The sequence below is a fragment of the Hemitrygon akajei genome, chromosome 15 (assembly GCF_048418815.1).
Source record: "Hemitrygon akajei chromosome 15, sHemAka1.3, whole genome shotgun sequence".
NCBI classification, from domain to species: Eukaryota; Metazoa; Chordata; class Chondrichthyes; order Myliobatiformes; family Dasyatidae; genus Hemitrygon; species Hemitrygon akajei.
In genome coordinates, this window is record NC_133138.1 from 50,685,444 (window position 1) to 50,707,727 (window position 22,284).

At 39.9% G+C, this 22,284-nt stretch overlaps 1 protein-coding gene across 1 annotated transcript in view; it reads right to left on the reverse strand.

Moving 5' to 3' along the window:
- LOC140739344 (PH and SEC7 domain-containing protein 2-like) overlaps positions 1 to 22,284 on the reverse strand; it is a 168,120-nt gene that overhangs the window by 41,059 nt on the left and 104,777 nt on the right. Inside the window, exons 9-12 of the mRNA XM_073067559.1 lie at positions 15,538 to 15,581; positions 10,775 to 10,965; positions 4,982 to 5,052; positions 2,252 to 2,409 (exon numbers count right to left, since the gene is read on the reverse strand). Coding sequence (XP_072923660.1) covers positions 2,252 to 2,409; positions 4,982 to 5,052; positions 10,775 to 10,965; positions 15,538 to 15,581 — 464 coding nt within the window. The remainder of the gene's footprint in view (positions 1 to 2,251; positions 2,410 to 4,981; positions 5,053 to 10,774; positions 10,966 to 15,537; positions 15,582 to 22,284) is intronic.

Sequence of the window (22,284 nt, forward strand, 5' to 3'; positions counted from 1 at the left end):
TATAAGGTTGACAAAAGTGATGAAGAAGTAGTTCTTGCCCGTTCAGTGCCTAAAAGGTGATATCTACAGAAATCCTCACCATGCTGAAACAATGCCTGATATGTGCAGGGCTACAGATCAAGTTCTGGAAACTGAATTATACTTGGTAGCTCTTTTTAAATTGACACGAGTTTAGTGGGCTGAATAGTGTTCAACTGTGCCATTAACTTGGCAGTGTGGAGGATCAGAGGGATCTTGGGTTCTGAGTCCATAGGACACTCAAAGCAGCTGTGCAGGTTGACTCTGTGGTTAAGAAGGTGTATGGTGTATTGGCTTCATCAATCGTCAAATTGAATTTAGGAGCCAAGAGGTAATGTTGCAGCTATATAGGACCCTGGTCAGACACCATTTGGAGTACTGTGCTCAGTTCTAGTCACCTCACTACAGGAAGGATGTGGAAGCCATAGAAAGGGTACAGAGGAGATTTACAAGGATGTTGCTTGGATTGGGGAGTATGTCTTATGAGAATAGGTTGAGTGAATTTGGCCATTTCTCCTTGGAGTGATGGAGGATGAGAGATGACCTGATAGAGGTGTATAAGATGATGAGAGGCATTGATCATGTGGATAGTGTTATGTACCCGTGGGTATCTTGTGCCTGTCACATGACCATGATGTAATTGAGGCTATGCTGGGCATGAGGTAATGGTCTTGTGATGGTGCAGTGATGTAATTTTCCCGCCAGTGAGAGGTCATGTGATAGTTTTTTTCAACAGGGTATAAAAGGAGAACCCCTCCCTGTGACATGGGGCAGCTCGAGGTTGGATTCACCAGTGACTCCGTTCTGCTGCGTACTCAATGTTATGACGCAGTTTTGTTTTAAAGTGGAGTTTTACTTTTTGCTTTAAGCTTCAAAGGTTATTGCCGGCAGTTTTGCTACAATACTGCCAGTTCAGTCCAGTGGAGAGTGAAGATTTATCGAAATTCAGGAAGCTGGAAGAATCAAGGAAAGTTGGTGTTGTCAGCTGTAAAGCAGGTTTGACCTTTATTTAATCTTCGTACAAGGAATTAGTAACTTGTGTCCATGATAACTCCTGCTTTGCCAAAAGAGCAGAGAGTTGGATGCAAAGTTTCGCCAAGGAAAGGTCAGTGCCTTTAAACCATTTTATTTCCTTCAATTGTAAATCCCTCGGCAAAGCATACTTTGGCTGGGATCAGCAATTACGTCGCGAAAGAGGCTTTAATTACTGCAAGGAAAGTCTCTCCCTTAACTGACTGTGTAAGTCATTTTGGACTTTTTGCAATACTACTTTAAAGAACTGAGTTTGCATTTCTCGCTTTAAGAGCTGTTCGAGCTGCCGTATTGCAGCTGACTTCCGGTTAAGTTAGTTGTTTGTTTACTTTTAGGGATTTTTTTAAACAGTGTTTAATAAATGTTTTATTTGTTATTAAAAAAACCTGTCTCAATTATACATTCATTGTTGCTGGATCGTAACAATAGTCAAAGGCTTTTTCCCAGGGCATAAATGGTTGCCACAAGGGGACACAGGTTTAAGGTGCTAGGAAGTAGGTACAGAGGAGATGTCAGGGGTAAGTTTTTTACTCAGAGAGTGGTGAGTGCGTGTAATGGGCTGACGGCAATGGTGGTTGAGGCGGATACAATAGGGTCTTTTAAGAGACTTTTGGATAGGTACATGGAGCTTAGAAAAATAGAGGGCTATGGGTAAGCCTAGTAATTTCCAAGGTAGGGACATGTTCAGCACAACTTTGTGGGCTGAAGGGCCTGTATTGTGCCGTAGATTTTCTCTGTTTCTATGTTTCTATACTTGTTATGATTCGATTAAACATTTGCTGCTGTTGATTAAGGAATTAATGTTTTGCATACAATTGAGAGAATTCCCTGGAATAGTACCATTCTACTTCCACTTCAACAGGCAGTGAAGATCTAACATTGCCACCTAATTTGAAAGGCTCCATCTTTGCTAAATTTAAATTGAGAGATATGAACCAACAATTGTCCAATTTAGAGACACAAATTTCCAAAATTTCATGCTACTCTGTAAGCTGGTGAAAAGTTAAGTTCAGAACTTGTTTTACCATAACAACTCCTACCAAGTGTATTTTATAAACATTAGAAATATGGTCACTTGCTTTTAATCACCTGATGATATAAATCTGAGTAGGCTCTGAAGATAGCCAACATCATTATTTCCAAACTAAATATGGTAACAGTATAACACAAATGCTAAAACAGATATGTACAATATTCTTACGGTGCTTGGAAAAGAAAGACTCTCCAGTCTGCTGTCTTCAATTTCAGAACATTTGGCCGTTTGCTGTACTCAGTAGCCCTTGTTGCTAATGCATGGTGTATTCGAATAGCATTTTTCAGATCCACTTCAGATAAATCCCTGTCTAGCTTATATTCATCCTATAGGAGAGAAACAATAAGATTATACTATTTAATGTTTTGACAATTCATTAAGATAATGAAAATACCTTGTGCAGTATAAAAGGCATTTTCTACTCTATGATTTAAAGTATTATTCACTCGTTTATGTTCAAGTTTTCTCCACTGCTCTGTTACTTTCAATTCATGCTCCCCAATAATTGTTCCAAAGTATGAAGCAACTAATCTGAGTCAAGATATTATTACTTGTGTTTCACATAATTATAGGGTATAACAAGGTAATCTGAGTATACTTCCTCAGATATTAAAAAATGGAGAATAACTGTAAAATTAAGGCTAGGTCACTCATGGATAATGACAACTAAGGTGTCTTCTCATGAAGGGTTCCTGATTTCTGGAATTCTTCCCCTTAATGCTCCTAAGCTAAGGACAATTGAAAGTGATAATGGTAGGTTATAGTTAGGCAAGGATCATGAAATCATGGTATATAAATAAATCTAATTTACAGATTACTGATAACCTACTTGACTAGAGGGCAGAGGCTCAAAGAGATTATTTGGTCAAAAACAATTTCCCATGCTTTTTACATTACTATTTTTGTTCTGTATTTTATTAGAAGTTCATTAATGCTTTGGCTAATAATTTTCCAAAATTAAACTTAATTATAAGCAGGATTTATTTTGTAATTTGCATTTTGCATTTACTAAGACAGTAAAAGTGCCCTTTCACTAAGGACCAATCCTAACACTGTCATTAAACCTGCTGACAATAGTGATTAATGTTGTTTAATTTACCTACAACTGTTTTTCAGAGGCTTTTTCATTTTGGCTTGAAACAGTGATCCATCTCAATACCGAACATAATTTCCCAGAAAATCACTGACTGCACTTTTTCTAGAAATCTTCCCTCCACAACCTCCAACTCAGAGTCCTTCAATATGTACAAGCCTACCCCTAATATGGATAATCCAGTGAAACAGTTCTGGTAGAACAACTGTTTTTGACCTGGCCCATCTTCACTCATTTTTCCACATTTGTTCAAACTATTTTCACCTAGATCCAGAACATTTCTACCAGCTTTCAACAATAACAGTTTTCATTTCCCTGATTCTCTCTCGCTCATGTTTACAAGTTGCATAATTCACCAGGAAGCCCTGAGGACTTTTGCTTCTTCTTTGAACAGAGGCACAACCAGTTCCCCTTTTGCATTCCTCTGACCGTCCAGAATTCTTTTCAACTTAAATGTCTTCTTTTCTGTTTCTAGTCACTTTCTCGAAATAAAAATCTTTGAGCCCAAGCTACTCAAGTCTCTTGTGGGATATGTGGGACGTTTGTTGTTTCAGTCCTGCTCAACTTTCTTTTAGTAACATAAGTGATTGAATTCATGTCATTTCCAGCGCCCAGTCTAAATCACAGATCTGTCAATTTGCAACATTCTTTCATCTTATGACTTTCAGATTCCTCAAATTCCCCATCTCCATTAGAAGGGATTGATTAAATTATAACAAACTTCCACGGCTACACTGCTACGCACTCTCCCACCTGGTCCCTATCCAACTTCATTCTCCCAATTCTCTGTCTTCATTGCATCTGTTTTAATAAAACAAGCATCCTTGGCAATATTGCTACCTTGCCTTCCCTTTCCTTTGAACATAAACTTTATATACCACAGTTAAAAGGGACTTTGTTGTATATTCCATGCAATCCTACATGTGCTCTTTCTTTCCCATTGCCAGGATGGAGAAAAAAGGGTGTTTTCCCTTTTTGCTTTCCCCTAGTTGACAGTAGCCACCATCCTCCAGATTCAGCGGGAGATCCATCATAACTTCCCATGCACTTTATACAATGTCACTATCAAATATATTTCTCCTAGCCACCTTTTTCAGAATTCCATCTGGACTTTCCTCTCAAAATCTACTCCGCCATCTCTCTGAATAACCACATACTTTCCTATAGCTTTTGTCAGGCAATCATCTGAGTAGCAATACATGTCTTTAATCTGCCCTCCTTACCTTCCAAACACTTCTCCAAGATAAATAGATGTCCTTCTTGCACTTCCTGCAATTTAAAATACAGAATCCATTGCTTGCAATGCAATCTCCGCTATAGTGTGGAGGTGTAACTAAGATTGCCTGTCTGTGGAACACCTCAATTCAATTTGCATCTATGAATATATTTATATTTTAATTTTGTATCTATCCCACACTAACACCTGTCCTCTGTCTCCTACACTATTCTACTGAGCCTTAATGTGAGCCATCATAATAGCAACTCATTTTTCTACAATAAATATGATAGCTTTGAAGACAACAATAATGGGCTCAGACAATGAGCATTTCCAACATTCTGTTTTATGTCACATTTCTAGTATTCATGTTAGTTTCCTTTAGTAACTTCAGAACAGGATGTAAACCACGTCTGTCTAAAATTCCCTGATCATTGTTCTGGTTCCATTTATTCAACTCAGTTTGCAAAGGTGTAACAGTGTTAACAAGTTGACACACTTCCCAATAAATCCAATTTTAACAAAGCAACAGATGACATTTCATATTGTTAATAACTTAAAGCTTTGTAATTCTACTATGATTTACTACCTTTTGCAAGTAGAGAATAGTTCCTTTCAGGACTGCGTAAAATTTTTTCCATCCTCTTCTTCCCCTAGGTGCTGAAAGATAAACAAAAATTCAGCCATACCTATATTTATTTGACTTACACCTCAATGATTGACGTGGGTTTTATAGGTGTAGATAATATCTTCTTAGCAAGCTTCGGTCAGACAAAAAGTAAGTAATAATGATTCCTGATATTCTATGCATACATTGGCAATTCCATTGCAGGATGTATTTAAAATCATAGATGATATATAAATGTCCATATCTGGCATAGTCTCTGTCTGCGCATAATAGTGTGTGATTCCAAAATAGTAGTCAAAATTCATGGCATATAATTGAAGTAATGGAAAACATAATGAAGAAATGGCTATAAATTCAATGACTAATTATATTTTTATAACTTATAAGCAGTTACTGGGAGAAATATTTGCTTAACTCAGCAATCACATTTAAACTATTTAACTGTTTATTATATATCATCCTAAGTTGTAAAGAGAGAGCTATAACTTATTGTATGATGCTATCAATATCCAAACATTATTGCTTCCTGCCTTAAGTACACTGAGTGACGGGAGTAAAGTGCAGGACCTTTTTCCCATTTTGGTCCTGAATGAACAAATCTTTATTTTGTGACCGTGACACCAGTTCTAGGTAGTCCATCTTGGGGAAACATCATTTAGACATGAACCCTGTCGAGCTCTGTCTTCTCATTCTTCAACACTCAAAAAACATAGGCCGAGTTTGCTTTATCTCTCTTCATATCTGCATTCCAAATATCAAATACTGTAAATGATCAAGGCACACACTTGCTAAATTTTATCTTTGTTATTAAGAACCTAAACAGCAAATTAAATAAATAATGTTTTTTGAGCCCTCCTGTATCAGTCTATGATCTGGCAGCAAAATTCAATAATAACTCAAATGCCAATGACATTCCAAACAATGTTAATTAAATAAACATGCAATTGGTTTTGATGGAGTGGAGCTATTATAGCTGTTCTGGTGAGAAACCCCAAGGCATTAATCATGCACATTAAAATTTCCTGGAATTTTTGAACCATGATCATGATGCGCATCATAATTATGTCATTATTATGATTCAGGTTTTCAACACATTTAGCCCATTTATTTAATTAGATAATAACAGGTATCTCAATACTTTTCCATTAATGTTAAAAAATAGTAATTCTGTTATTCTACATGTAGTAAAAAGACGTGTAAAATCATAATTTTATAATCACATTTCCTCTGATGACTTTGAGTGAAAGAGGTTAACTCATTCTCTTGGTAGTTTATTATTATCTTTCATAGTTTAAGTATAAATAATCCCCTCTAGTTGATGCATGATAGTTTACTGAGGAGTTATTAGGCATCTCAGCAGTGATTCTTTATAAAACTCAGTATCTTTATCAAGTTCTTCCCTTCAATTGGGGTGTAATTTTCAAACTGGATCACTTAATACAAGTGTTTTAAAAATTATATTAAGGTTGTTATACATGTGGGGATTATCATGGATTTGGAGTAGGAAATTATCAATCTTTTCAGTGAGATCCAACATAAGAACATCAGAAAATAAGACATAGGAGTAGAATTAGGCCATTCGGCCCACTGGCTCTGCTCACCATTCCAATATGGCTGATTTATTATCCTTTTCAATCCCATCTCTTGCCTTCTCCCTGTAACCTTTGATGCTCTGAAGAATCAAGAACCTATCAAACATATCCATTATCTTGGAGTTCATAGCCATCTCAAGCAATCAATTCCACACATTCACGATCCTCAGGTGAAAAATAATTCCTGCTCAACTCCGTTCTAAATGGACATCCCATATTCTGAGGCTATGTCCTCTGGTGTTAGATTCGCCTACTATAGGAAACATCCTCTCCACATCCACTCTTTAAATATTTGTTAGATTTCAAAGAGATTCCTCCCCTCTCATTCTTAGAAACTCCAGCGCACACTTGCCCAGAATAATTAAATGCTCCTCGTATGTTAACCCTTTCATTTCTGGGATCATTCTCGTGAACCCCCTCTGGGCCTTCTCCAATGTCAGCACAACCTATCTTAGATAAGGGGCCCAAAACTACTCACAATACACCAAGTATGGTCTGACTACTTCCTTATAAACCTTCAGCATTACATCATTGCTTTTATATTCTAGTTCTCTTGAAATGATTGCTAAAATTGCATTTGCCTTCCTTGCCACTGACTCAACCTGCAAGTTAACCTTTAGGGAATCCTCCTACAAGGATTTCCAAGTCACTTTCCACCTTCGTGTTTTGAATTTTCTCCTCATTTAGAAAACAGTCTATGCTTTTATTCCTTCTACCAAAGTGCATCACTATACACTTTCCTACACTGTTTTCCATCTGCCACTTCTTTGCCTATTCTTCTAAGTCCTTTTGCAGATATCCTACTTCCTCAACACTAAATCCCTCTCTACCTAAGTCTACAAACGTAGCCACAAAGCCATCAATTCCATCATCCATCTCTAACCCTTGCATACTCCAACAATGCCTGCTCCCACAATGGTAACTCTACAAACACCTCGCCTCTTTTTAATGGCTCTTGTTAAGTTATGAATAACCCAAGCAACAGATAGTCCCAATAGGCCCCACTTGTTTTTTATTCCTTTCTGGTCAAGATGGCACCACCATACAATGTTCTTTTGGTCAACTTCCTTTGGATAGATCATGAAACAATACATTTCACTTCTTTTATGTCTTTTACATTTGATTTTCATCTTGGATATAATTCTGGAATTGTTGGGGTGTATGATTGGAGATCATTTGGGTGTCCTAGCGCTCTGCAGTCTCTGCAGACAGGGTAGTGCAAGGCAGAGGTGATGAGTGTGGGTAGGCTGCGGGACAAGACACGAGCCGATGTTCAACTCCATTTTGCCAGATAAAGCTTCCATTGTTTGCTGATTAGGGAGATTGAAACATCCAGGCAAATGCAGATGTTTGGAGATCATCTGGGCGCTTCAGTGGGATTCCAGGAGAAAGAGGCAGCGTGCACAAACCCATAGTGGGCAGGCTGCAGGAAGGGGACATGAACTGATGCTTGACTCCAGTTCACCAATTAAAGTTTCCATTGTTCACCGATTAAAGCGACAAGGGATACTGAAGCCTCAAGGTGAGTGCGGAGGGTGAGCGCCAGTTGCCTATCTTTTGATTGCTCTGCTATGGAGAGGGAAAGGCCCGCCGGAGAGGGAAAGGCCCGCCGGAGAGGGAAAGGCCTGCCGGAGAATGTTGCCCAGGTTTTCTGCATTTTGCATGTAGACTTGGACTATAGACATCTTTCAGTCTTATAGTCCCTTTATATTCTGTGCTTTTCACCCAATCTTTCTTGTTATTTTTGAGTGGGGGAGGTGGATTTGAGGGCCAATGTGCCTGTTCTGCTTTATTGTGCAGGATGAGAGATCTGGTGTTTGATGTGCTTGTTCCACTTTTGTTCGATTTTTGTGTGGGGGGGTGGGGGAGGTGGGGGGCTGTTGATGATCACGCTGCCCTTCTTTTCTTTCTTGATTTCATAGCTACCTGGAGAAGAAGAATTTCAATTTGAATAGTTTGATAATAAATGAACCTTTGACACTTTTTATAACCGTAGTGTGAAGTCCACAAGGAACTTTCTCCAACTCTGATCTTCCTCTAAATGCACCACAATTTTATGAAAATTAAATGCCTGCTCCTCTTTCAAAATATTTCTATTTATTGTGCTGCAATTAAAGAAGATCTTCAAGGGCTAAGGAAAGAAGCTTTGTCTTTGAGGGGAAAACCTGTGTGTTTTTTTAAGGAGATATGGGAAATTCTCTCTGACCAAATGTACAAGATATTCATCATGAGAAGCTATGAAAGTAATGATTCTCAGAGGAACAATTTGTGGAGATAATGATAAACAAGCAAGGTAAAGTTGCTAAATTTGTGCCAAAGTACAGTTATCAAAAAAGGAGTTTGTGCATCAGTCCTATTAAGACAAATTGGAAAGCTGCTGCTAATGGGATCCTATTTGAAGCAGAGAATCATTAATGACTTGTTAGGTTTGATGGATCAACTTGAGATAACCTACTTCAGAGCTCAAACTTGCTGACCATCTGCAGCAAAACCTAATGTTGGGGGAAGACATGATGAAGCATTGTCAGTACTCTTCAAGGACTTAAGAATGATAAAATGACACGCATCAGCAGCTGGCTTATATAGATAGCAAAAATACAGAGCCATCTCAAAGTTGTACATGTCATTTGTGGCTCTATGACAAAGAGGGAGACATTAGGCTTTTTCAGAAAACTGACGAAGTTCACAAATCCAGTGCTCCAGCTAGAAACCAATTTTCCCAGAGCCACAGATCTTAAATTTTTTTTCCTCATTATCCACATTATTGCCTCAGATTGTGAAAGAAGTAATGCTGAGGTTAACCACGAGAAAAATTTGTGATTTTTGTCATTTATATGGAGTAAATTGCTCAGTTATTCTCCAACCAGCTACTACATAGTCAATCATGGTGATGTAGAAGCTGCACTCAGTTTACTCTGGTTACTCAGTCTACAGGCTCCATTCTGCTACTGCCTTACTAATAGACCTATCACTAAAATCCACATGAAGCTGTTATACTTACCCACTAATTACTTGATAAACATGCATGGAAAAGATAGGCATCATGCATTAATAATGATATTATTTTTTGTTACATGCTGCACCTTAATTACTGTGAAATTATTTTTTATGTATATGAATCTTAAAAATGTAACTACTGCTGTTTTTTAATTGTTTTGCACTTTCTTAGAACTCTCAATCCCAGTTTTCTTTCTTAATCTGTATTTTGCTTTTCATGATTTGACAAAGAATTACATATTCTAATCTATACATATATGCTTTGCCTCTGCATGTCTTGGATGCATGTTGAAGCATGTTGTTGCATGGCCTACTTACATATCCACTTATCACATTTTGAGAGCATTGGACTAGATCAAATGTTTGTAGACAGCAAAAAGAAATCATGGGGCAATTGGAAGTACAGTGAATGGCAAGTTCCCTTACCTTTGTAACTGAACACACAATCAGGGCCATAATCTTGACTCTTACTCTCTCAATATTTTTGATATTCTTCCTAAATTATCTGAGTAATTTTAAATAACAATTATTTTACCTCCTGTTCCTGGTCTTTTAAAGATCTGTGTCTGTCTGCAATAGTGAGAGCTGTTGTCTACTGATCATTGAAGTAAACAACATCTATTTCTGTAAACACGGGCATACTAATGTTAAGTTGAAATATCCTGTAATATAGTGCATTTAAAATAGTGCACTACAAATATCAGCAACAAGATTATTGGACATTACTGACACCAAATAAACTGTAAAAGTCAAAACTGCCAGAATCCTCAAATAAGCAATAACTATATTTACTGTATCTGTCATAAAAGAAAATTAAGTCACTAAAGCAAGCCAGATGCCAAACGTCCAGTACGTTGACTTCATTTATATTTGATGTATATTTTCACTGTGTGACCTTGCCTGTTCAGGAATTTAGCAAAGTGTAGCTTTCTTATAATTATTATCTATGTTGATGGTGCAGTAAAATACTTTATAGCAGATAGCCAATACCTGGGTACCGTGCACACCCAGAATACGTGGCCCCTAGCCATTTCCAACAAGCCTAAATTCCACAAGCAGACCTCAAACATGTGCCCAAAATGTTCATGGGAGAAATCTCATTTAGCCCATTGAACATCAGCTTCTACAGCCTGTCAATAAAAACAGAAAACTGGAAAATGCTTACTTCTCTTGCCATCCATGTCTGCATGTGTTTTACGATTGAGTACTCCATGTTTGTAGGTTGCTGCATTCAAAGCCTGAGGGATATCAAGGAATGGATTACTGCTATCAATTATTCTTGTCACTTTCTTTGCACAGCTATCAAATTTATCATCCACAAGCTCTGACAGTGATTTTCTCAATTCATCTTCATCCCTAAAAGAAAAGAGTAGAATCAATTTTATTGAAGACATTTGTAAATCTGTTTATTGCTGGAGAAGAAAAATACTTCAAGATCATTGTAATCACATTTAAAAATAATTGCTATGTATAGATTTTAATTCAGCATACATTAACAACATATCTAATGTATGTGTACAAAGACAGAAATTGAGTCTGAGAGTTTACAAAAGTATAAATAATTCCAGTGAATGTGTGAAAACACAGAGCCTTCTTTGTTGCAATGTACATTTAATTAACCATATAACCATATAACAATTACAGCACGGAAACAGGCCATCTCAGCCCTTCTAGTCCGTGCCGAATGCTTACTCTCACCTAGTCCCACCAACCTACACTCAGCCCATAACCCTCCATTCCTCTCCTGTCCATATACCTATCCAATTTTACTTTAAATGACAATATCGAACCTGCCTCTACCACTTCTACTGGAAGCTCGTTCCACACAGCTACCACTCTCTGAGTAAAGAAGTTCCCCCTCGTGTTACCCCTAAACTTTTGCTCCCTAATTCTCAACTTGTGTCCTCTTGTTTGAATCTCCCCTACTCTCAATGGAAAAAGCCTAACAACATCAGCTCTATCGATCCCCCTCATAATTTTAAATACCTCTATCAAGTCCCCCCTTAACCTTCTACGCTCCAAAGAATAAAGACCTAACTTGTTCAGCCTTTCCCTGTAACTTAGGTGCTGAAACCCAGGTAACATTCTAGTAAATCTTCTCTGTACTCTCTGTATTTTGTTGATATCTTTCCTATAATTCGGTGACCAGAACTGTACACAATACTCCAAATTCGGCCTTACCAATGCCTTGTACAATGTTAACATTACATCCCAACTCCTATACTCAATGCCCTGATTTATAAAGGCCAGCATACCAAAAGCTTTCTTCACCACCCTATCCACATGAGATTCCACCTTCAGGGAACTATGCACCATTATTCCTAGATCACTCTGTTATACTGCATTCTTCAATGCCCTACCATTTACCATGTATGTCCTATTTGGATTATTCCTACCAAAATGTAGCACCTCACACTTATCATCATTAAACTCCATCTGCCATCGTTCAGCCCACTCTTCTAACTGGCCTAAATCTCTATGCAAGCTTTGAAAACCTACTTCTTTATCCACAACGCCACTTACCTTAGTATCATCTGCAAACTTACTAATCCAATCTACCACCCCATCATCCAGATCATTAATGTATATGACAAACAACATTGGACCCAATACAGATCCCTGAGGCACACCACTAGTCACCGGCCTCCAACCTGACAAACAGTTATCCACCACTACTCTCTGGCATCTCCCATCTAGCCACTGTTGAATCTATTTTACTACTTCAATATTAATACCTAACGATTGAACCTTCCTAACTAACCTTCCGTGTGGAACCTTGTCAAAGGCCTTACTGAAGTCCATATAGATAACATCCACTGCTTTACCCTCGTCAACTTTCCTCATAACCTCTTCAAAATATTCAATAAGATTTGTCAAACATGACCTTCCACGCACAAATCCATGCTGACTATTCCTAATCAGACCCTGTCTATCCAGATAATTATATATACCATCTCTAAGAATACTTTCCATTAATTTACCCACCACTGACGTCAAACTGACAGGCCTATAATTGCTAGGTTTACTCTTAGAATCCTTTTTAAACAATGGAACCACATGAGCAATACGCCAATCCTCCGGTACCATCCCCGTTTCTAATGACATTTGAAATATTTCTGTCAGAGACCCTGCTATTTCTACACCAACTTCCCTCAAGGTCCTAGGGAATATCCTGTCAGGAACTGGAGACTTATCCACTTTTATATTCCTTAAAAGTTCCAGTACTTCCTCCTCTTTAATTGTCATAGTTTCCATAACTTCCCTACTTGTTTCCCTTACCTTACACAATTCAATATCCTTCTCCTTAGTGAATACCGAAGAAAAGAAATTGTTCAAAATCTCCCCCATCTCTTTCGGCTCCACACATAGCTGTCCACTCTGATTCTCTAAGGGACCAATTTTATCCCTCACTATCCTTTTGCTATTAATATAACTGTTGAAACAGTTATATTCTCGGACAAGCAATGCAACACTTCCTCCTCTTGCCCCTCCGATTCTATCACACCTGAAGCAACGAAATCCAGGAATATTTAGTTGCCAATCACACCCCTCCTGCAACCATGTTTCACTAATAGCTACAACATCATATTTCCAGCTATCAATCCATGCTCTAAGCTCATCCACCTTTCTTACAATGCTCCTAGCATTAAAATAGATGCATTTAAGAAACTTTCCACCTCTTCCTCTCTGTTTATCCCTAACGATGCGATCAACTTTATTATCTTTTTCTTCCTTCTCCCCTACATCTTCAGTCTGAGCACTCCCCTTCTCTATCACCTGCCTATCCTCCCTCACACATGTCTACTAGCTTTCTCTATTTGTGAACTAACCTCCTCTCCCCTAGTCTCTTCAAATTGATTCCCACCCCCCAACCATTCTAGTTTAAAGTCTCCCCAGTAGCCTTAGCAAATCTCCTGTAGGATTCAAGTGTAACCCGTCCTTTTTGTACAGGTCACACCTGCCCCAAAAGAGGTCCCAATGATCCAGAAACTTGAATCCCTGCCCCCTGCTCCAATCCCTTAGCCACGCATTTATCCTCCACCTCATTCCATTCCTACTCTCACTATTGCGTGGCACAGGCAGTAATCCTGAGATTACTACCTTTATGGTCCTTCTTCTCAACTGCCTTCCTAACTCCCTATATTCTCCTTTCAGGACCTCTTCCCTTTTCCTACCTATGTCATTGGTACCTATATGTACCACGACCTCTGGCTCCTCGCCCTCCCACTTCAGGATATCTTGGACATGATAAGAAACCTCTCGGACCATGGCACCAGGGAGGCAAACTACCATCCGGGTCTCCTGACTGCATCCACAGAATCGCCTATCTGACCCCCTAACTATCGAGTCCCCTATTACTACTGCCTTCCTCTTCCTTTCCCTACCCTTCTGAGCCACAGGGCTGGACTCTGCGCCAGAGGCACAGCCACTGTTGCTTCCCCCAGGTAGGCTGTCTCCCCCAACAGTACTCAAACAGGAGTACTTATTGTCAAGCCACTGGGGTACTCTCTAGTACCTGACTCTTTCCCTTCCCCCTCCTAACCGTGACCCACCTGTCTGCCTCCCGTGGTCCCGGTGTGACCACCTACCTGTAACTCCTCTCTATCAACTCCTCACTCTCCCTGACCAGACGAAGGTCATCGAGCTGCAGCTCCAGCTCCCTAACACGGTCCCTTAGGACTGCAGCTCAGCGCACCTGGTGCAGATGTGGACTTCCGGGAGGCTAGGAGACTCCAGGACCTCCCACATTCGACACTGAGAACAACAAGCTGCCCTCACACTCATACTTCCCCTTTCCTCAAATAACAGGAAAAACTGAAACCTAAACCTACCTTGCCTTGCCCGCTTCCACCTAAGCCCGTTGAGCCCAAGCCCTTAAGCCTTCACTCTGCTCCCGGCTGCCCGCTGTAAAAGGCTGTGTCCTTTTTAAATCTTCCTTGCTTCACTGCCCGCCGTCACAAGCCTGCGCAGTCCCGCCTCTCTTAACTCCGATGAGAATAAGAAAAATCCAAGATGGCTCCCGCCGCACTCCCGTTCTGATCCTCCTTAGGTGCTGATACCCAGGTAACTCCCTGAGTAAAGAAATTCCCCCTCGTGTTACCCTTAAACTTTTGCCCCCTAACTCTCAACTCATGTCCTCTTGTTTGAATCTCCCCTACTCTCAATGGAAAAAGCCTATCCACGTCAACTATATCTATCCCCCTCATAATTTTAAATACCTCTATCAAGTCCCCCCTCAACCTTCTACGCTCCAAAGAATAAAGACCTAACTTGTTCAATCTTTCCCTGTAACTTAGGTGCTGAAACCCAGGTAACATTCTAGTAGATCTCCTCTGTACTCTCTGTATTTTGTTGATATCTTTCCTATAATTCGGTGACCAGAACTGTACACAATACTCCAAATTCGGCCTTACCAATGCCTTGTACAATGTTAACATTACATCCCAACTCCTATACTCAATGCTCTGATTTATAAAGGCCAGCATACCAAAAGCTTTCTTCACCACCCTATCCACATGAGATTCCACCTTCAGGGAACTATGCACCATTATTCCTAAATCACTCTGTTCTACTGCTTTCTTCAATGCCCTACCATTTACCATGTATGTCCTATTTGGATTATTCCTACCAAAATGTCGCACCTCACACTTATCATCATTAAACTCCATCTGCCATCTTTCAGCCCACTCTTCTAATTGGCCTAAATATCTCTGAAAGCTTCTTGAAATGAAAATTAATTTTGCATTTAAAAGACAGAATTCCTGGCAACAATTTCCATGGCTAGGAGTGCTGTTGTGTAATTTTTCAGTTCCAATATAGTGAAAGCAGAAGTATTTATGATGGATCTTAAAAATTAAATAATTCCAGTCATTTACAATTTAAGTACATCAGAATTTAATTACATAAGAAAATAAAGTTTGTACTTACACAGCCCACTCCAGCTTTTCATTTTTTATTGAGTTATACAATCCCTGAAGGAAAAGAAATTCTATTTTATTAGTGAATAGTCAAACAGATGAATGCATTTAGAGGACACTATTAGAATATGCTTATCATAGAATTACTTAATCTTCATTATCATTCTTTACTACTTTGATCAGATTGATTGGAAAAATGACAAGCAAAGGGAGATGAATACTTTTGAACTGCTGATATTCCAGTTTTTGTATTTCTTAGTTTTTCATGCTTTACCATTTTCCCCATTTTGTTGGCTCTTCTGTGAAAAAAGGAGCATTTCATTCATAAATGAAAATTTTCAGTTAAATTGATCAAAATCCATGGTTGTAATATTCATTTATGTGAACAATGGGTTGGAGGCTGAATATTTTTACAAGGCATTGTGTGTCATCACATTTGCTGTCTTGTGGCAGCAGTTCAACTCAAAGCATAAAAATTACTGGAAGTTACAATAAAGTCCAAGTCAAAGTAATTTTTGTTATCAGAGAACAAACGTATATGTCACCATATACAAACCTGATATTCATTTTCCTGCGAGCATACTCAGAAAATCTATAGTATAGTAACTTTAAAAGGATCAATAAAGGAACAACCAGTGTGCAGAAGACATCAAACAGTGCACTGCAAATATAAATTTCTAGCAAGAGATAATGAGAACATGAGAGTGCGATCATTGGTTGGGCAGTTATCCCGTTTTATTCAAGAGCCTGATGGTTGAGGGGTAGTAACTGTTCTAGAACCTGGTGGTGCAAGTCCTGAGACTCTTGTAACTTCTACTTGATTATAGCAGTGAGAAAAGAGCACGATCTGGCTGGTGGCAATCTCTGATGATGGGTGCTGCTTTCCCATGACAGCGCTTCGTGTAGATGGAGGGCTATGACCCTGGTGCAGGTCGGAGGGAGTAAGCAGTTGAAATGGATCGGCGTGAATTAGATGGGCTGAAGGGCCTGTTTCTGAGCTGTACTTTTCTATGACTCTGTGCACAGTTGCTCGGAGCGCTTTACCTGTGAGGTAGTAACATTCAGGAATTTAAAGTTGCAAACTCTCTTCACCTGATCCTCTGATGAGGACTGACTCATGGACTCCTGGCTTCCCTCTCCTTAATTCTACAAGTTCCTTGGTCTTACTGACATTGAGTGAGAGGTTGTTGTTATGACACCACTGAGCCACATCTTCAATCTCCTTCTTGTATGCTGAGACATACAAGTGGCATCATCAGCGAACTTGAAAATGGTATTGGAATTGTGCTTAGCCACACAGTCATATGTGTAAAGCGAGTAGAACAGGGGGCTAAGCACACAGCCCTGTGGTGCACTTGTGCTGATGGAGATCGTGGAGGAGACGTTGTTGCCAATCTGAACTGATTGGGGTCTACAAGTGAGGAAATCCAGGATCCAATTGCACAAGGAGGCATTGTGGCCAAGGAGCTTATTGATTAGTTTTGATGGGGTGAAATACTGAGCTGGAGTCAATAAAGAGCATCTGGATGTATGCATCTTTGCTGTCCAGATGTTCCAGGATTATGTGAAGAGCCAATAAGATGGTATGTGCTGTGGATCTGTTGCTCAGTAGGCAAATTAAAGCAGACCCAAATCGCCTCTCAGGCAGGAGCTGATACGTTTCATCACCAGTCTCTCAAAACACTTCATAATTTTGGATGCAAGTGCAACTGAGCAATAATCATTGAGGCAGGTCACCACGCTCTTCTTCAGGACCAGCATAACTGAAGCTTGCTTGGGGCAGGTGGATACCACACACTGCCGAGGCGAGAAGTTGAAGATTCAGAGAACACACCAGCCAGTTGGTCAGCACAGGTCTTTAGAAGGGTGCCAGGTACTCCATCAGGTTCAGATACTGTCGGTAATTTCACCCTCCTGAAGGTTTCAGATACTGAGATCAAAGGATCATCGGGGATGTGGGGTGTTGCAATGGCTCCTTCCTGTTCTGATGGTCAGAGTGAGTACAGAAGGCATTGACTTCAGTTGGAAGGGAAGCCCTGCTTTCTCTCACATCGTTTGATTTAGCTCTGTAAGAGGTGATAGCATTCAAGCCCTGCCACAGCTGTTGGGCATCCCTCATTGGTTCAAGTCAAAAGGTCAATGTTATGATAGCCCTGGGAGATTTTAACATGTAGATAGATTGGGAAAATCTGGTTGGTAATGGATCTCAAGGGAGTGAATTTGTTGAATGCCTACAAGATGGCTTTTTAGAGCAGTTTGTCATTAAGGGATCAGCTATACTGGACTGAGTGTTATGTAATGAACTGGAGATGATAAAGCTTAGGATAAAGGAACCCTTAGAAGACAGTGATCACAATATGATTGAATTCAATTTGAAATCTGATAGGGAGGAAGTAAAGTCTGACATAGCAGTATTTCAATGGAGTAAAGGAAATTACGGTGGTATGAGAGAGGAGTTGGCCAAGGTAAATTGGAAGGAGATGCCGGCAGGGATAACAGTAAAGCAGCAATGGCTTACGTTTCTGGGAAAAATGAGGAATGTGCAAGATAGATGCATTCCAAAAAACAAAGAAATACTCAAATGGCAAAGTAGTACAACTGTGGCTGACAAGGGAAGTCAAAGCTGACGTAAAAGCAAAAGAGAAGCCATAAAACAAAGCAAAAATCAGCAGGAAGATAGAGGAATGGGAAGCCTTTAAGAACCTACAGGAAGCAACTATAAGAGTCATTAGGAGGATAAATATGAAATACAAGCTAGCAAACAATATCAAGGTGGATAGAAAAAGCTTTTACATGTATATAAAAATAAAAGAGAGATGAGAGTGGATATAGGACCACTAGAAATTGAAGCTGGAGAAATAATAATGGGGGTCAAGGAGATGGCAGCTGAACTAAATAAGTATTTTGCATCAGTTTTCATGGCAAAAGACACTAGCAGTATGCCTGATGTTGTAGTGTGTGAGGGAAGAGAGTGAGTGCAGTTACTATTACAAGGGAAAAGGTGATCAAAAAGCTAAAAGACTTAAAAGCACGTAAGTCACCCGGACCAAATGAACTGCACCCTAGGGTTCTGAAAGAGTTAGCGGTAGAGATTGTGGAGGCATTAGTAATAATCTTTCTAAAATCATTGGACTCTGGCATGGCTCCAGAGGACTGAAAAATTGCAAATTTCACTCTACTCTTTAAGTAAGGAGGAAGGCAGCAGAAAGGAAACGATAGCCAATTAGCCTGACCTCAGTGGTTGGGAAGATGTTAGTGTCAATTGTTAAGGATGAGGTGATAGAGTACTTGGTGACACATGACAAGAAAGGATAAAGTCAGCACAGTTTCCTTCAGGAAAATCCTGCCTGATGAACCTGTTGGAATTTTTTGAGGAGATTACAAGTAGGATAGATAAAGGGGGTGCAGTGGATGTTGTATATTTCGACTTTCAGAAGGCCTTTGACAAGATGCCACACATGAGGCTGATTACCAAGTTAAGAGCTCATGGAAGTTACTAGCATGGTTACAGCATTGGCTGATTGGTAGGAGGCAGTGAGTGTGAATAAAAGGATCCTTTTCTGGTTGGTGCCAGTGTCTAGTGGTGTTCTGCAGGGGTCGGTGTTGGGACCGCTTCTTTTTATGCTGTATATCAAAGATAAGATGATGGAATAGATGGCTTTGTGTCCAAGTTTGCAGATGTTATGAAGACTGGTGGAGGAGCAGGTAGTGTTGATTAAACAAGCAAGCTGCAGAAGGACTTAGATAGGAGAATGGGCAAGAATGTGACAAGTGAAATACAATGTGGGAAAATGCATGGTCATGTACTTTGGTAGAAGAAATAAATGTGCAAACTATTTTTTAAATGGGGAGAAAATTCAAAAATCTGAGATGCAAAGGGACTTGGGAATCATTGTGCAGAACACCCCTTAAGATTAACTTGCAGGTTGAATTGTGGTGAGGAAGGTAAATGCAATGTTAGCATTCATTTCAAGAGGTCTAGAATACAAGAGCAGGGATGTGGTGTTGAGGCTTTATAAGGCATTGTTGAAGCCTCACCTTGAGTATTGTGAACAGTTTTGGGCTCCTTATTTAAGAAAAGATGTGTCGCCATTAGAGAGGGTTCAGAGGAGGTTAGCAAGAATGATTCTGGGAATGAAAGGGTTATAATACGAGGAACGTTTGATAGCTCTGGGTCTGTAAGTGGTGGAATTCAGAAGGATGAGGGGGAATATCATTGACTAAACATATTGATGAAGGAAGAGCAGTAAATGTAGTATATATGGATATTAACAAGGCACTTGATAAGATACCCCATGCAAGGCTTATTCAGAAAGTAAGGAGGCATGTGATCCAAGGGGACACTGCTTTGTGGATTGAGCACTGGCTTACCCACAGAAGGGAAAGAGTGGTTGTAGACGAGTCATATTCTGCATGGAGGTCGGTGACCAGTGGTGTGCCTCAGGGGTCTATTCTGGGACCCTGACTCTGTGATTTTTATAAATGACCTGGATGAGGAAGTGGAGGGATGGGTTAGTAAGTTTGCTGATGACACTACAGTTGGAGGTGTTGTGGATAGTATGGAGGGCTGTCAGAGGTTACAGCGGGACATTGATAGGATGCCAAACTTGGCTAAGAAGTGACAGATGGAGTTCAACCCAGATAAATGTGAAGTGGTTCATTTTGGTAGGTCAAATATACTGGCAGAATATAGTATTAATGGTAAGACTCTTGGCAGTGTGGAAGATCGGAGGGATCTTGGGGTCTGAGTCCATAGAATGCTCAAAGCAGCTGCGCAGGTTGACTCAGCGGTTAGGAAGGTGTACTGTACATTGGTCTTCATCAATCGTGGAATTGAATTTAGCAGCCGAGAGGTAATGATGTAGATATATAAGACCCTGGTCAGACCCCACTTGGAGTACCATGGTCAGTTTTGGTCGCCTCACTACAGGAAGGATGTGGAAGCCATAGAAATGGTGCAGACCAGATTTACAAGGATGTTGCCTGGATTGGAGAGCATGTCTTATGAGGGTAGGTTGAGAGAACTCGGCCTTTTCTCCTTGTAGTGACGGAGGATGAGAGGTGACCTGATAGAGGTGTATAAGATAATGAGAGGCATTGATCATGTGGATAGTCAGAGGCTTTTTTCCCAGGGCTGAAATGGTTGCCACAAGAGGACGCAGGTTTAAGGTGCTGGGGAGTAGGTACAGAGGATATGTCAGGGGTAAGTTTTTTACTCAGAGAATGGTGAGTGCGTGGAAAGGGTTGCCGGCAAAGGTGGTGGAGGCGGATATGATAAGGTCTTTTAAGAGGCTTTTGGATAGGTACATGGAGCTTAGAAAAATAGAGGGCTCCAGGTAAGCCTAGTAATTTCTAGGGTGGCGCCATGTTCAGCAGCCTTGTGTGCCAAAGGGCCTGCTTTGTGCTGTAGGTTTTCTATGTTTCTTTAAAATTTTATGAATATTTAAAGGCCTAGACAGAGTAGATGTGGAAAGGTTGTTTCCCATGGTGGGGTAGTCTAGGACAAAATGGCACTCAGGATAGAGGGGCATTCATTTAGAACAGAGATGCTGAGAAGTTTTTTAACCAGATGGTAGTGAATTTGTGATATTTGTTGCCACAGGCAGCTGTAGAGGCCAGGTCTTTGGGAGAATTTAAGATGAAGATTGATAGATTCTTGCTTGGCCACTTCATCAAAGGTTATGGGGAGAAGGCCGGGGAGTGGGGCAGAGGAGGGGGAGAAAAAAGGATCAGCCATGACTGAATGGCGGAGCAGACTCAATGGAGTAAATGGCCTAATTCTGCTCCTATGCCTTATGGTTAAGTTTTGTCCAGAATCTCCTCGCCAGTGAGATGGCTTTCCAGAGATCATACTTGCACCTCTTGCAGTTATAAATAGATAACTGTGTAACAGAGGGTACTAAAAGACATGGCAATAATCATAGATTAGCTTTGATCCTATGAAGATCCCAGCGGATTAGAAAAACACAGATGTTATATTGTTATTCAAGAAGAGGATGAGGGAGAAAACAGGAACAATAGGCTAATTAGCTAAACAAGTCAGTGGGCACATGCTGGAATTCAATATTAAGTAAATGACAACACAACACTCAGAAACATAGAAAGCATAACTAGTGAATGAGAAATTGTGTTGACTATATTATTAGAGTTCTTTGTGGTTGTCCCAAGCAGTGTAGATAAAAGGGAACCAGTGGATGTCGTGTCTCTTGTTGTACAAATAACATTTGACAGAAGCAAAAGAGGGGTACTAGATGAGGAAAAGAGCACATGGGTTTCAGTGTAACAGCAAGGTTACAGGACTGGTCAAATGACAGAAAATGAGAGCTACCAAATTAAATCTACTCAGGTACCTTAAGTAGAACTGCTTAAGTCTTGGTTGTTTATATTTTATATTTGTGATTTGGATGAAGGGATCAAGTGTAATGTATTAGGTCTGTTGATGATAAAAAGATAGGTAGGTCAGAAGTTATATAGAAGATACACATGCACAATGAGAAGACTTCAAGAGATTATGTCAGGGGTTCCCAAACTATTTTCATGCCAATGAGTCTTACCATTAACTGAGGGGTTGGGAGCCCCTGGATTAAGTGAATGGGCAGCAATAGGGGAGGAAAATGGTATGTGATGTGTGGATGTGCAAGGCAATTTATTTTCACAAGAAGAATACAAAAACAAAGTATTAAAATGATGTGAGACCCGTCTATGTTTGGTGTTCAGAAATATCTGGTGTCCCTGTATAAGGAACACAGGAAGTTGG